The sequence below is a fragment of the Pelophylax lessonae genome (assembly GCF_965119305.1).
Source record: "Pelophylax lessonae genome assembly, chromosome: 4".
Taxonomy (NCBI): Eukaryota; Metazoa; Chordata; class Amphibia; order Anura; family Ranidae; genus Pelophylax; species Pelophylax lessonae.
In genome coordinates, this window is record NC_138771.1 from 583,703,037 (window position 1) to 583,717,506 (window position 14,470).

General features: G+C 47.0%; 1 protein-coding gene across 1 annotated transcript in view; it reads left to right on the plus strand.

Moving 5' to 3' along the window:
• Nucleotides 1–1,017: 1,017 nt before the first annotated feature.
• TECR (trans-2,3-enoyl-CoA reductase) overlaps nucleotides 1,018–14,470 on the plus strand; it is a 92,942-nt gene continuing 79,489 nt past the window's right edge. Inside the window, exon 1 of the mRNA XM_082255793.1 lies at nucleotides 1,018–1,124. Within this exon, the coding sequence (XP_082111919.1) occupies nucleotides 1,110–1,124 (15 nt within the window). The 5' untranslated portion in view covers nucleotides 1,018–1,109. The remainder of the gene's footprint in view (nucleotides 1,125–14,470) is intronic.

The following is a 14,470-nucleotide window of genomic DNA, read 5'->3' on the forward strand; positions in this document are numbered from 1 at the left end:
TATGTAATGTACAGCACAGTGTATGGGGTGCAGAGTATGTAATGTACAGTACGGTGTATGGGGTGCAGTGGTATGTAATGTACAGCATAGTGTATGCGATGCAGTGGTATGTAATGTATAGCACAGTGTATGGGGTGCAGAGTATGTAATGTACAGCACAGTGTATAGGGTGCAGAGTATGTAATGTACAGCACAGTGTATGGGGTGCAGTGGTATGTAATGTACAGTACGGTGTATGGGGTGCAGTGGTATGTAATGTACAGCACAGTGTATAGGGTGCAGAGTATGTAATGCACAGCACAGTGTATAGGGTGCAGAGTATGTAATGTACAGCACAGTGTATGGGGTGCAGAGTATGTAATGTACAGCACAGTGTATGGGGTGCAGTGGTATGAAATGTACAGCACAGGGTATAGGGTGCAGTGGTAAGGAGTATGTAATGTACAGCACAGTGTATGGGGTGCAGAGTACATAATGTACAGTACAGTGTATGGGGTGCAGTGGTGTGTAATGTACAGCACAGTGTATGGGGTGCAGTGGTGTGTAATGTACAGCAGTGTATGGGGTGCAGTGGTAAGGAGTATGTAATGTACAGCACAGTGTATGGGGTGCAGAGTATGTAATATACAGCACAGTATATAGGGTAGAGTGGACCTGTAAGCTGTGCTGTGGAATCCTGCAAATCTTGTACCATGAAGATGTCTTTGTGTCCCCGGAAATTCGGTATGATTGGACACCTGTCACCCTCACCCAGTCTGAGCACCGCACTACAAATAGCATGACAGCTGCCTATCACTGTGTGTCCCGCCCCTTACCGCAGCCTATTGGACGAGCAGCATCTTTCGCTCACTCCGGCTCTCTATTGGCTATCCCAGCGTCAATCATCCAGAATGTCCCGCCCGTGCACCTTACTCTAATTCCGCCCGTAGAAGGGGACGCGAGCGGTAATTGGCTTGACGCTGAAGGACACGCCCCTCCCAAGCCAGCCTGGAGGCCCTGATTGGGTAACCGTCCCCCAGTCATCAGGTCAATCTGTTGCCCCGCCTGTGGTTGGTGGTCTGGCAGGTAACGGCTAGGTGTGGGGCGCTGCAGCGGAGCCCGGTGGAAACATGAAGCACTATGAGGTGAGCGGAGAGCCCGGTGTGTGCGCGGTGTGTGTCTCCCCTCCCCCTCTACCCGTCCTCTGCAGCCGGTGCAATCCGCGCACACTGAGAACAACGAGGCTGAGAGGAGGACGGGAACCGGCTGGGGGCAAACTTAGAGAGAAGGCGAATGGTGTGACAGCTGAGGGTGGGGGAGGGGACAAGTACTATGGAAGAGGATCCATTCCAGTGATAGGGGCCTGAGGACAATGTATGGGGGAGGGGAGCCACCATGTACTGGGGGGGGGGGGGGGGTGTTTATTGTCTGCACACAGAAATTAATGTTAGTGTACACAGCGACAATAAGGTGTCAGTGTCCCGCCAGCTTGGAGATCTGATGGCGCGTTCGCTGGTTGTTCTACTGATTGTAAATATGGGGAGCGCATCATAGAGGAAAACTGGTAGGAGGCTCAGTGTGTCAATGGATGCGCACAGCCCGGATCAGGAGCACGCCTGCAGGCGCACTGCCATAGCAAGCGGTTGCTATGGTGGCAGACACAAAAGAGGAGGAGCCAGGAGTGCCAATGGGGACCACAGAAGAGGAGGAGCCAGGAACACCGACGGGGGACCCCAGAAGAGGAGGAGCCAGGAGCGCCGGCGGGGGACCCCAGAAGAGGAAGATCAGGGTCGCTCTGTGTGATATTATATTACACACAACAGGTAAGCATGTTATGTTTGCACATTAAACGGAACTTTACCCATAACAACTGGATAAAAAAAAGAATGTTCTTTAGCAAGCAACATCCATTCCACATTAATAATTATTCTACCAAAATGAGTGTCTGCTGTATATTGCTTCCAGCATTGTTCCTGTCTCTTCTTGCTGGAGGCTGCCATTTTGTTGAAACCCAGAGCCCCTGAGCAGCAGTAAATCATAAAGCAGAACTAAGCTCATTGATTTTAACCGGTTCAAAAAAAACGATACATTGCTGGAATGCTGGGATTGCTAACTGTCACATTTTCTTGTGTCCTCATCCAAACTGTCAAACCAGCTGATGTCATAACTGATCACATGCTTCTTTGGCTGTACACAACAGGATAAAAATTCCCCAATATGATGATTTATATGAGGATTTTTAGGTGACAGGTTCTCTTTAACCACTTGCCGACTGCCTAACGCCGATCTACGTCGGCAGTCAGCCCCTCACAGGCAAAGTGACGTAGGGCTACGTCACTAGCTTGTGAGGGTCTAGGGAGCGAGCGCGCGTCCCCGCGTGGTCACGGACCCCCCCCCCCCCCCGCGCGTGTGACCAAGGGACCCGATGTCCACCGGTCACTCGGCGATCGGCGGGGGAGAGGGAGAATGTCAGGCAGCTTGTGTAAACAAGCTGCCTGTCATTCTCCTCGCTGTAAAGACACTGATCAAACGGATCTAGTATGTAGATCCGTTGATCAGTGTCCTTACAGCTCAAGCCACAGCCAATCACAGTAGAAAGCACGCCCCTAGGGACACACACAGCCCCTCCCTTCCAAATAAAGTTAACCCCTTCATAACCAGTGTATTTTTACAGTAACAGTGCATATGTATAGCACTGATTACTGTAGAAATGTCACTCGTAACCCCAAAAGTGTCACAAATGTCAGTCAAGGGTCCGATCTGTCCGCCCTAATGTCGCAGTACCGCAAAAAAAATTGCAGATCGCCTCCATTACGCGTAAAAAAAAAAAAACAACAAAAATGACAAAAATCTTTCCCTTTGTTAGTAAATGCGATAACTTTTGCGCAAACCAATCAAAATACGCTTTTTGCGATTTTTTTTATTTTTTTTTTTTTTTACCAAACATATGTAGCATAAAACAAATTGGCCGAAAATTTTAAAAAATTTTGATTTTTACTTTTTTTTGGGGGGGAATTTCATATAAAAAAATGTGAAAAATATTGTTATTTTTGCAAAATTGACGCTCTTTTTTTGTTTATAGCGCGTGATCAAAAAATCGCACAGGTGATCAAATACCAAAAGAAAGCTCTGTTTGTGGGAAAAAAAGGATGTCAAATTTGTTTAGGTACAGCGTCGCACGACCGCGCAGTTGTCCGTTAAAGTCACGCAGTGCCGAATCGCAAAATACCCCCTGGTCAGGAAGGGGGTAAAATCTTCCGGGGCTTAAGTGGTTAAAGGGGAACTCGACTTTCCTGGGGAAAAAGAAAGCAAATAAAGAAAAAACAATATAGCGTATATACAATTTCGACACAAATCCATATTGTCCTTGAATGTTATTAAAAATGACCTTTCCTTTTCTGAAAATGCAATCCAATATGGCCGCCTGGAGGCGTTCTGTATACAGAATGTATACTGACCACACCCCAGAAACATAATTTCCTGCTTGTGTGATTGGCTCACCAATTTTCCCAGAAGTCTGCCTAAGATACAAGTCAGATTTCTGGCATCCCCTGCAACAAAAAATGTCATTTTTGGTGAGATACTCCCAATAGGAACACGTCTAAAGGGATGCAGGCCCAACAGATTTTCTCATTAGAGCTCTGCAGCTGCACAGCTGATTGATAAATATGAAACCACTCCCATTAGACCCACTCAGCACAGGGAACAAACAATGATTTATTAAGAATCTGCAACAAAGCTTGTTCTAATCCCTGCAATGTACAGAGATCACTCAGAGGGGAATGTTGTGTTTTTTTTTCTCAGCCAAAGTGTAGTTACGCTTTAAGGAGACTCTTAAAGACCCTGCGTGTCTCCTCTGGGCTCTATTGTATGCTTTGCAATGCAGATCGCAAGCAATAAATCCCTTCTTGGCTATACTAGCTGGGGACACCAAGAAGCTGACCCAGAAGTGACGTCACTTTAAAGCCTTCTCCCTTCCCTCCTCCTGCCGCTGTTCTGTTGAAATAGCCGACTCGTCAAAATCTCCAACCACGTCACTTCCAGTGCAGTGCAGTCACGATCAGCTGGAGTGACGTCAATACTGCGCAGGCGCAGATCATTGGAGATCGAGGAAAATTATAGAACGTTGCCATGTTGGTACACCTAAAACATTTCTGGATTCCCCGTCCTATTAGTAAATTTGGTTAAACAGCGGGCGCTCATTGGAATTATATTATAACATGGCGACCTGTCAGCAAAGACTCTTTCATAGAACTATCGAGGAAGATCAGCCGCTCCCGAGTTTACGAATCGGAGATGGCAGAATTGGGAAAGCAGAAGTGTTTTGGGTGTACTAACATGGCGGTACACCTAAAACATGTTTGATTCCCTGTCCTATTGGTAAACTCGGGACCAGCAGATCTTCCCCCATCGTTCTATGAAAGGGTCTCTGCCAACAGGTCGCCATTTTATAATAAAATTCCAGTGAGCAGGCTGTTTACCCGCGTTCACCAATAGGACGGGGAATCAGAAATGTTTTAGGTGTACCAACATGGCGGAGTTCTATAATTTTCCTCAATCTGTGCATGCTCAGTGTTGACATCACTCCAGCTAATATTGACTCGGCCGCACCAGAAGTGACGTGGTTGGAGATTTTGACGAGTTGGCTATTTCGATAGAACACATGTGTTTGGACAAAATGTCAAACCCGGTGTTCCGTGAGAATTACCTACCCGTGAGAAAAACCTACCCTCGTCACTTCCGGTTGCACGGCAGTGTGTGTAACTCGCCGGTTACATTAAAACAGCTGTGCTGCAATACGAGTCATCTCCGCTCCTGTCACTGTCACTTCCCTCATCTCAGATAGTAAATATAAAAGCGGCGGCGGCTGTATGAATACATAAATCACGGAGCCGCCAGCCGCTTTTATATTTACTAGCCCAGATCAGGGAAGTGACAGGGACAGGAGCGGAGATGACTTGTATTGCAGCACAGCTGTTTTAATGTAACCGCCGCGTGGGTAGGTTTTTCTCAGGGACACCGTGATCATTTCATCCTAGTGCGCATGCGAACTAGTCAGCTCCTCAGCTGATCTATTACATATCCTGGGCTGTGAGCATGCGCACTGCTGCGCTGCTCAGCTGTTTCTGGCAGGAAGTGACGAGGGTAGGTTTTTCTCACGGGGTAGGTAATTCTCACGTTACACAGGCAGAAAGTCGAACCCATGTCGTTTCCTGTAAAATTAGGAGTAGAATCAATAAATTCTCAAAGAAGTCCACTCACCCAGCGCACAAAGGAAAAAAACATATATATAATTACGGTCTTAAAGCGGAGTTCCAGCCATTTACTCACCTGTCCAACGGTCCAGCGATGCGGCCGCCGGAAGCCTCGATCCTCTCCCTCGGCGCCAGCATCACTGCTGTGGGCACCCGGCTGTTACAGTTTGCGGCTTCACAGCCGGGTACCCACTGCGCATGCGCGAGTCGCGCTGCGCGCCGTGATTGGCCGGCAATCTTCTGGGACCTCTGACATGTCCCAGAAGATTGCAGGGAGGGAGGGGGAGAGGAGAACTTCCGCTCAGGGCGCCGCGGCGCTCCGAGCGGAAGTGGGAGCGGGTACATGTCAAAACTAGGTACCCGCTCCCCCCCCCCCCCCCCAAAAAATGACATGCCAAATGTGGCATGTCGGGGGGTCAGGACTCCCTAAAGCGGAAGTTCCACTTTTGGGTGGAACTCCGCTTTAATAAAGACCACCAGCTGCTGCTATTAAATAATAAGTCATATAAAAAGGTGCATCATTGATGTCATTTCCTGTGATGTGGCATCAGCTGTTCTGCAAATCTGCGCACATTGCGCATGCGAAGTGCATCATCGATTACTTCAGTGTACTCAGGAATTTGCATATCAAATTCTATGACCGATAAAACAGCGCATGTGCAGGTAAATACACTAGCTACTGCGAAATTGACGTTGTGTAGAAGTCAGAAGAATTGGTTAGCTTGCCATGGCACTTCTCCCGAACCATAAATGTCAAGGACACCAAACTTGAGGAGCACATTAAGGGGACACAAAACCATCTCACGGAATGGCTGCCACCTATGGTTCGACCATACCAGTGCTTCAAAGTTAACTGACATAGGTGGCACCTTTCCCCCTTAAACTCTATGGGAGACTCTGGTTTTTGGATCACAGCTCCCGAACCAAAGGTGCCAGCCACCCCACCCTTCAGCTTGCCTAGGCAATCTACCATGTCGTAGTCCTGGGGACGCGTCCCGTGACCTGAGTATCGGACGTGTCATTTTGTTGGAAACAGATGAAATATTCAAATGAGCCCGCCCAGAGATTTCTCTGGTGCACCATTCGGGAGCTATGCCGTTTCAAAGTGGACTTTTCAAGTTACTGGAACCTTCTAGGACCAAAGACCCCAAACTCAGTGTGGTGGTACCCTTAATGGTCTTCTCTGGCCCCCATAAGGTTGGTATTTTTGTCACCTATGATTCAGGAGTACCCGTATCGGAAAGTAGACCACCCCCCGCCAGACGTTTTATCAACCCTTACAAATCGGGAAAAGGTCTGAAATGCCCCTAAATTTTATAATGGGTTAGCCCAACCCCTAGGGCTGGTAAAAATGTGGGGCGGCTGGCCCCTTTGGTTCGGGAGCTGTGTTCCAAAAACCAATACCGACCGAGGTCTGCCATAGACTTTAATGGGGAAAGGTGCCGCCTATGTCTGTCAACTTTAGAGCATCTGTATGGTCCAACCATAGGTGGCAGCTGTCCCGAATTTCTACCAGAGGTGAAACGTGAACCCCAAGTTCAGTGTCCCTGTCACTTATGTTTCAGGAGCAATGCCATGTCAAGCTGACCAATCCCATTGACTTGTTTACAACATACATTTTGCAGTAGCTAGTGTATGTGCATGTGCTTAATTTGACATGCCAATTCCGGAGTGCATCGATGTCAGCGCTGAAGTACTCGACAATTCGCTGCGCAGTGTGTGCAGATTTGCAGAACAGCTGATGTCACAGAAAGTGACGTGGGTTCAACGTTCTGCCAGGTTCTTTTTTTTTTCTCTAAACGGCACCCGCCATGTTTGTTCCAGGCTGGCAGATGAGCGCACCAGTACCGGGGATGTGCGTGTGAGCATTTGGGCTGCAGCTTGGCCACCCGAATGCTTTCATCTGACAGGCAGGAGGGTGCCTGGCAGTATTACACACGATCCCGGTGGCATCAGCTGTGTGAAACCCTCCTGCTGTATGTCTGTATGATGTACGGACCTGGCAAATTGTATTGTAATTAAAATTGTGCATGCCCGTGGAACTGCGCCAAACTACGGTACCAAAAAAAAAAAAATTCCATAGGTGGCATCATCCCGGTACAATTGTTTTCAGCTGGCAATTCTCTACAATGCAGTAGTGATCTGAGTGGCTAATTAGCCACTTGATCACTCCTGCTGGTGGCGGAAGGGGGTCCCCAACCCCCCTCCCGCCGCTGGCTCTCCGGTCCCAACGCGGAGGCTGGGAGCGATGCGACAATGGCTGCCCTGTACACAGAGAGAGCAACTGACCCCAAATCTCTCCATTAAAAGGACCTGTCAAGGCCCATGTTGTCACAAGGGATGTTGTTCATCCCTTGAGATAGCAATAAAGTTTGTACAAAAAAAAAAGTGTTAGGAAAAAAAAAATTTGTATAAAATAAATAAAAAAAATTGAGCGCCCCCGTCCCACTGTGCTTATGTGCGAATGCATACTATTATCCCTCACACATATGTTAACGGTGATCGCACCACACATGTGAGATATTGTCGCGAACGCCAGAGCGAGAGCAATAATTCTTCCACCAGATCTCCTGTGCCATGCTAAGCTGATAACCTGTAAAGGCTTTTAAAAAAGCATCGCTTATGGAGAATTTTTAGCACTGTAATTTGACGCAATTTTAAAGCATGACATGTTGAGTATCTTTTCAATCGGTGTAACATCATCTTTCACAGTCTACAAAAAAATGGGCTAACGCTTTATATTAATTTTATTTTTTTATTCATTAAACATTTTTTTTATTCCAAGAAAATTGCGTTTGAAAAACCGCTGCGTAAATGCCGTGTCTCATAAAACTTGCAACACACACGATTTTATTCTATAGGGTCTCTGCTAAAAAAAAAAAATAATATATAGTGTTTGGGGTCGAAGTAATTTCTTGCAAAAAAAAAGTTGATTTTTACATGTAGGAGCAAAGTGTCAGGCGGTGGAAGTGGAGGTGGTTAAAGGTCTTTACAGGTTACTAGTTCAGAGTTACAGAGGAGGTCTAGTGCTAGAATTATTGCTCTCCCTCAGATGTCCGTAACGATGCCTCATGTGTGCTGTGATCACTGTTTACAAATGCATGTGGGACTTATGGATGTAATTTGTTTTTTTTATTATTATTATTATTTTATTTATTTATTTATTTATTTTTTTGCATTGTTCCTCTAATTTTATTTTTTATGATCAACTTTATTGCTATCACAAAGAATGAACAACATCCCTTGTGATAGCATGGGCCATGACAGGTCCACTTTATGGAAAGATCTGGGGTCTATTAGACCCCAGATCTCTTATCTAGCCCCCAAAGCATCTGAACAGACAGAGATCGGTGTGACTGGCTGCTGTTCTGATCACTATCGGCCAGGTAAACAAAAAATACTAAACCGGAAATGACCAATCCTTTTGCTTCTGACTTCATAGAGAGGGAGGAACAATGTTGGTTCGTCTCTCTCTCTCTCTGTGTAATGTAGCTGATGCTGGCAGTCGGAGTGGTCCTAGGCTCCTCAGTGGCAAAGGTGGCAGCGGGGAGGGTACCCCTGGGCCCCTCTTTCACTACATGTAGAAGTGGAGTGGCTGTATAGCTTCTACTTGACAGGAATATTTTGATACCTGGTTGTTGTCTGCAGGTGCAGGCATCATCCCGGTAGAATCACTTCAATCCAAGGACGTCCACCCAGGGGAAGTGGTTACATGCAACATTTACACTCTACGAGTTTAGAGCTCTGATTATGCGTTCATGTATTATTATAGAGGTTGTGTTTACAAGTTAAACTTTCCAGGTGAACGCCCTATGAGCTTCGAGCTTCGATGCTGCATTGGTGTGCCATTGTAGAGAACAAATTTGAGTTTCTGCATCAGACATTCCATGCGATTGCCCTAAGAGTTTGAAGCTCTGGCGCTGTGATTGTGTGCCATCATATATGATAAACGTCCTACAGACGATAATTATGAGTCTCTGAGGTGGAAATGATCTTGGAGCTTAGATGCTGCACTCGCATACAGTGGATGAGCAAGTTTGGGGTGGAGGCACTTGACTGGCCTGCACAGAGTCCTGACCTCAGGTAGGGAATGGAGCATCTTGTGCCATACCGAACATAAATACAAATTTTCTAGTCAGAAATAGCTTGGGATCGCCCTACCAGTTTGGATCACTGGTGCTGTGTTCATGTGCCGTCATAGACAGTAAATTTAAGTGTCCAGGTGAACACCCTACAAGCTTGGAGCTTAGATGTTGTGTTGGCATGCTATCGTACAGGTGGTAAATAAAGGTTTTCAAGTCTGATATTCCACATAAAACTCTTATAAGTTCGGAGCTCAGACACTGTTTGCATTGATAAATCCACGTTTCCAAGCTGGAAATTCCATGTAAATGGCTTAAGAGGTTTGAGCCCCGAGTTTGAGTCTGATGATCCACATGAACCTCCTACAATCTTGGAGGCTGTGGCTTGGAGAAGCTACACATCTTCAACATTACAGGACAAATCAAGTTGAATGTGACTAATACTTGGCCATACGCTATGTGAATTTCGACTGGTTTGCCCATTGGGTGGCCCTGATGACTGCCTCCTACTGGACATTCCTCAATTGAAAAATTCTAAGTAGTTGGACAGCAAACTGTTGACCAAACACCAGCTGCATCCATTAAGATATGCTATTCTGGTAATTTGGCAGTGGGCAGGCTGGCCATCTCTGGACCTACACTGTGGCATCCAGGATTATTCATAGGCTCTATTCACATGCTGGATGAGCAGCTACATGCACACAGCAGCAGTGCATTGATACTGAGTGCAAATCTGACAGCCACTGCTCTTCGCAGACACTGGGGTTTATTTAGTAAATCTGGAGGCTGCAAAATCTGTCTCTCTTCTGTATAGAAACCAATCAGCTTCCAGGTTGTATTGCTAAAACTTAATTGAACAAGCTGAGGTTAGAAGCTGATTGGTTTCTATGCAGAAGTGAGCCTGATTTTGCACTCTCCAGCTTTAGTAAATCCAGCAGTGTTTACCTCTCCGCAAGAAAGGAATCCACTGATTCTCACCAGCAGTAGAATCAAAATCTCCAAATCTAACGTAAATGTGACCGGCCATCATTAAAGGTCTCACGGGGGGGGCAAGAGTACTTTTCTTCCGCAGGCTCCTAAGGGCAGGGAACCTCGTCATAGACAGGGGCCTTCCTTCTCAGCTGATGAAAAGTTTTTTTTCGTCCCTCATGGTCGACTGACAAGGGCTTGAAGCCTTTAAGGGCCTCTTCTGGTGGATCCAAACGAACCTGGTCTGGCAAGCCAAGTTCGGGCTTCTCCAGGCCCGGGGACAAGGCTCCTTCTGCATGAAGGTGCGCCCTCACCCATATCGGGGGTGGGAGGACGTCTTCGCTGGTTTCTGGACCTGTGGACTTCCCAAGTGCAAGACAAGTGGGTCCACAAAGTCATTCGGTCCGGCTACAAGATCGAGTTCCGCTCTTGTCCCCCGGCAAGGTTTTTTCCTTCCAACTTGCGCCTGTCCCCAGACCACTTACAGGGCCTGTTTGGGCGGGACAAGACCTGTTCCTTCAAGAGGTGAATGTCCCGGTTCAGACCTTGAAACATTTTTAGGGCTTTTACTCAAACCTGTTCAGTTCCCAGGAAGGAAGGCAAAGTGCATCCAATCCCGGACCTCAAGACGCTGCACTGCTTTGTGCAGGTACAGAAGTTCAGAATGGAGTCCATTCGAACGGTGGTCGCATCCCTGCATCAGGGAGATTTCCTCACCTCTATCAATATCAAGGATGCCTACCTTCACATTCCAATATGTTCCGGTCACCAGTGTTTTCTCTGCTTTGCTGTGGGAGAGGAGCATTCAGTTTTCAGCTTTACCCTTTGGTCTTGCATCTGCTCCTCGGGTCTTCACAAAAGTGTTAGCCCCCGTGCTAGCTTTGCTACACCAACGGGGGATCGCGGTACTGGGCTACTTGGATGATCTCCTTCTGCGAGCGGAGTCTCCCTCTGCTCTGGTGGAGAACCTGGAGATCAACAAATTAACTCTGTGGGAGTTCGTCTGGATTCTGAAGTCTGCTCTGGTTCTGTCCATAAAGCTGGACTATCTGGGCCTCACTTTGGACTCGGCCTTAGCCAGAGTGATCCTTCCTCTGGACAAACTCAAGAAATTGCAGGCTTCAATTTGCCTCCTGCTGTCCAACAAATGGTCATCCCTCCGGACTTGCATGCGGTTGCTTGGCCTGATGGTGCTTTGAGGCGATCTAACTTCGAGGCGGTTCAGTTTGCACAGTTTCATACGAGGTTCCTGCAAATGGAAATTCTGACCAAATGGAACAAGACCCTGGCTCTGATCCGGCTGAATCGGGGCACGAAGGAGTCCCTGATATGGTGGCTTCATTCTCCGGCTCTTTGGCTGAGAAAAATTTTCCTCTCTTTGTATTGGACAGTGGTCACCACAGATGCCAGCCTGTCTGACTGGGGAGGCGTCCTCGGCAAGCATTCTGCTCAGGGGATCTGGATGTTGGAAGAGTCCAGACTCCCAATCAATGTCTTGGAACTCTGAGCTATCAGACTGTGTCTGGATCATTGGACGGATCATCTTTAGGGTTGCCCAGTGCGCATTCAATTGGACAATGCCATGGCTGTGGCTTATGTCAATCACCAAGAGGGCACAAGAAGTGTCCAGGCGGTTCTGAAAGTAGCTGGCATTCTAAGGTGGGCAGAAAGGTTTGTTCTAGCCCTCTCCGCCATACACATTCCCGGGGTGAAAAATTGGCAGGCGCGCTGGTTGCCCCGTGGGGTCAGTATCATCTAATTTACGTCTTCCTTCCTCTCAAGCTTCTGCCATCTTAGTGGTTCCGGACTGGCTTCGCCGGGCTTAGTACACCGATCTGGTGTGGCTGGTCGCCGACGTTCCTTGGCGGCTTCCTCTCAGGGAGGATCTGCTGTCCCAAGGACTGATCTTCCATCCTGCTGTACAGTCGCTGGTTTTGACGGTTTGGTTGTTGAAGGCCAGGTGCTGAAGGATAGGGGTTTATCTTAGTTTGTGATTCCTACACTGTTGAAAGCTAGGAAATCTACCTCTAGGAAGATCTACCATCGTACGTGGAAGACATACATTGCGTGGTGTGAGCCTCTTGGGGTTCTTCCTCGTGGCATGGATCTTGACCTTCCTTTGGGGTGTTGAACAGAAATTGGCCTTGAGTGCTATCGAGGGCCAGGTGACAGCTTTGGCGGTCTTCTTCCAATAACTTTTGGCCACACACTCCCTGGTGCGTACCTTTCTTCAGGATGTCCAACATTTGGTTCCTCCAGTGCGGGGTCCGTTGGCTGCCTTGGGAACTTAATTTGGTGCTTTCAGCTCTACAGAAGCCTCCCCTTGAAAATATTCGGGAGATTCCCCTGCTTACACTGTCCTAGAAGGTGGCCTTTTTTAGCGGCTATCACCTCTGCGCGCAGGGTGTCGGAACTGTCGTTACCTGGTGATTCACAGGGATAAGGTGGTTCTTCGCCGTTGTTCCTTCCAAAGGTTGTTTCTGATTTTCATTTGAATGAAGACATTGTGTTGCCTTCCCTGTGTCCCAGGCCTAAACATCTGAAGGAAATTGCCTTGCATGCCTTGGATGTGCTCTGGGCAATTATGGTGTACCTGGCAGCTACGGAGTCTTTCAGGAAGTCAGACTCTTTGTGCTCACTGATGGATCTCGAAAAAGAGTTGTCCGCTTCCTCTGCGACCATTTTCAGATGGATCAGACAGACGGTGGTTCAGGCCTATTCCATCAGGGGTCAGGTTCCTCCTTTCCCTGTCAAGGTGTAATCTACTAATGCGCTTGGTGCCTCCTGGGCTTTCCGTCATCAGGGTCAGTGACGCAGGTTTGCAAGGCTGCCACCTGGTCGTTGGTGCACACTTTTTTACAAAGTTTTATAAAGAGGATCTGTTTCGCATCTGCGGATGCTTCTTTTGGCTGCAAGGTTTTGAAGGCTGCTGTTTAAGAGGACCTGATCCTCTTTGAGGGTGTGTTGTTGTGTTGTTTTTTTTTTTTTTTTTTTCAGGTTTGCTCCAGTTGTTTGGTTGAGCTCCTGTTGTCTGGTTGGCTAATGTTTAGCCTTGGGAATTTTTTTTTTTTTTTTTGTTCCCTCCCCTCATGTTTAACACTGTTTTAGGATGTCCCAATGGTTATGAATATCAGCAGCTGTGTCCGTCAGTGAACGGGGAAGAGATCCATTTCTCTGATGTTCATTGACGGACACAGCACCCACCACTCTGTGGAGTTATAAGTCTCCTGACACTGCTTGTAACAAAACTGAGTGGCTATAGCAAAGAGAGGGAGTGTACCCCCTTGGGACTGCTTATGGGTGTAGCCAGAATTCTTTTCTGCTTAGTGTCCTACTCCTGTAGGGGGCAGTATAACCCAATGGTTATTAATATCAGGAGCTGTGTCCATCAATAAACATCAGAGAAATGGTTTTATGGTAAGTCAAAAATCCCCATTTTTTTTTTTCTTCATATTTAACCACTTAAGCCCCGGAAGATTTTACCCCCTTCCTGACCAGGGGGTATTTTGCTATTCGGCACTGCGTGACTTTAACGGACAACTGCGCGGTCGTGCGACGCTGTACCTAAATGAATTTGACGTCCTTTTTTTTTCCCACAAACAGAGCTTTCTTTTGGTGGTGTTCGATCACCTGTGCGAAAATCAATTTTTTTTAACATTTTCAGCCAATTTGTTTTATGCTACATATGTTTGGTAAAAAAAAATCGCAAAAAGCGCATTTTGATTGGTTTGTGCAAAAGTTATCGCGTTTACTAACAAAGGGAAAGATTTTTTTGTCATTTTTGTTGTTTTTTAACGCGTAATGGCGGCGATCTGCGATTTTTTTTTTTTTTTTTTTTTTTTTTTTTTTTTTTTATTTTTATTTTTTTTGCGGGACTGCGACATTGTGGCGGACAGATCGGACCCTTGACTGACATTTTTGACACTTTTGGGGTTACCAGTGACATTTCTACAGTAATCAGTGCTATACATATGCACTGTTACTGTAAAATTACACTGGTAGTGAAGGGGTTAACTTTTTTTGAGAGGGAGGGGCTGTGTGTGTCCCTAGGGGCGTGATTCTAACTGTTATTAGCTGTGGCTTGAGGTGTAGGAACAATGATCAACGGTCCTACATAGTAGAACCGTATGATCAGTGTTTCTACACAGGGTTGAATGACAGGCGGCTTGTTTACACTAGCCGCCT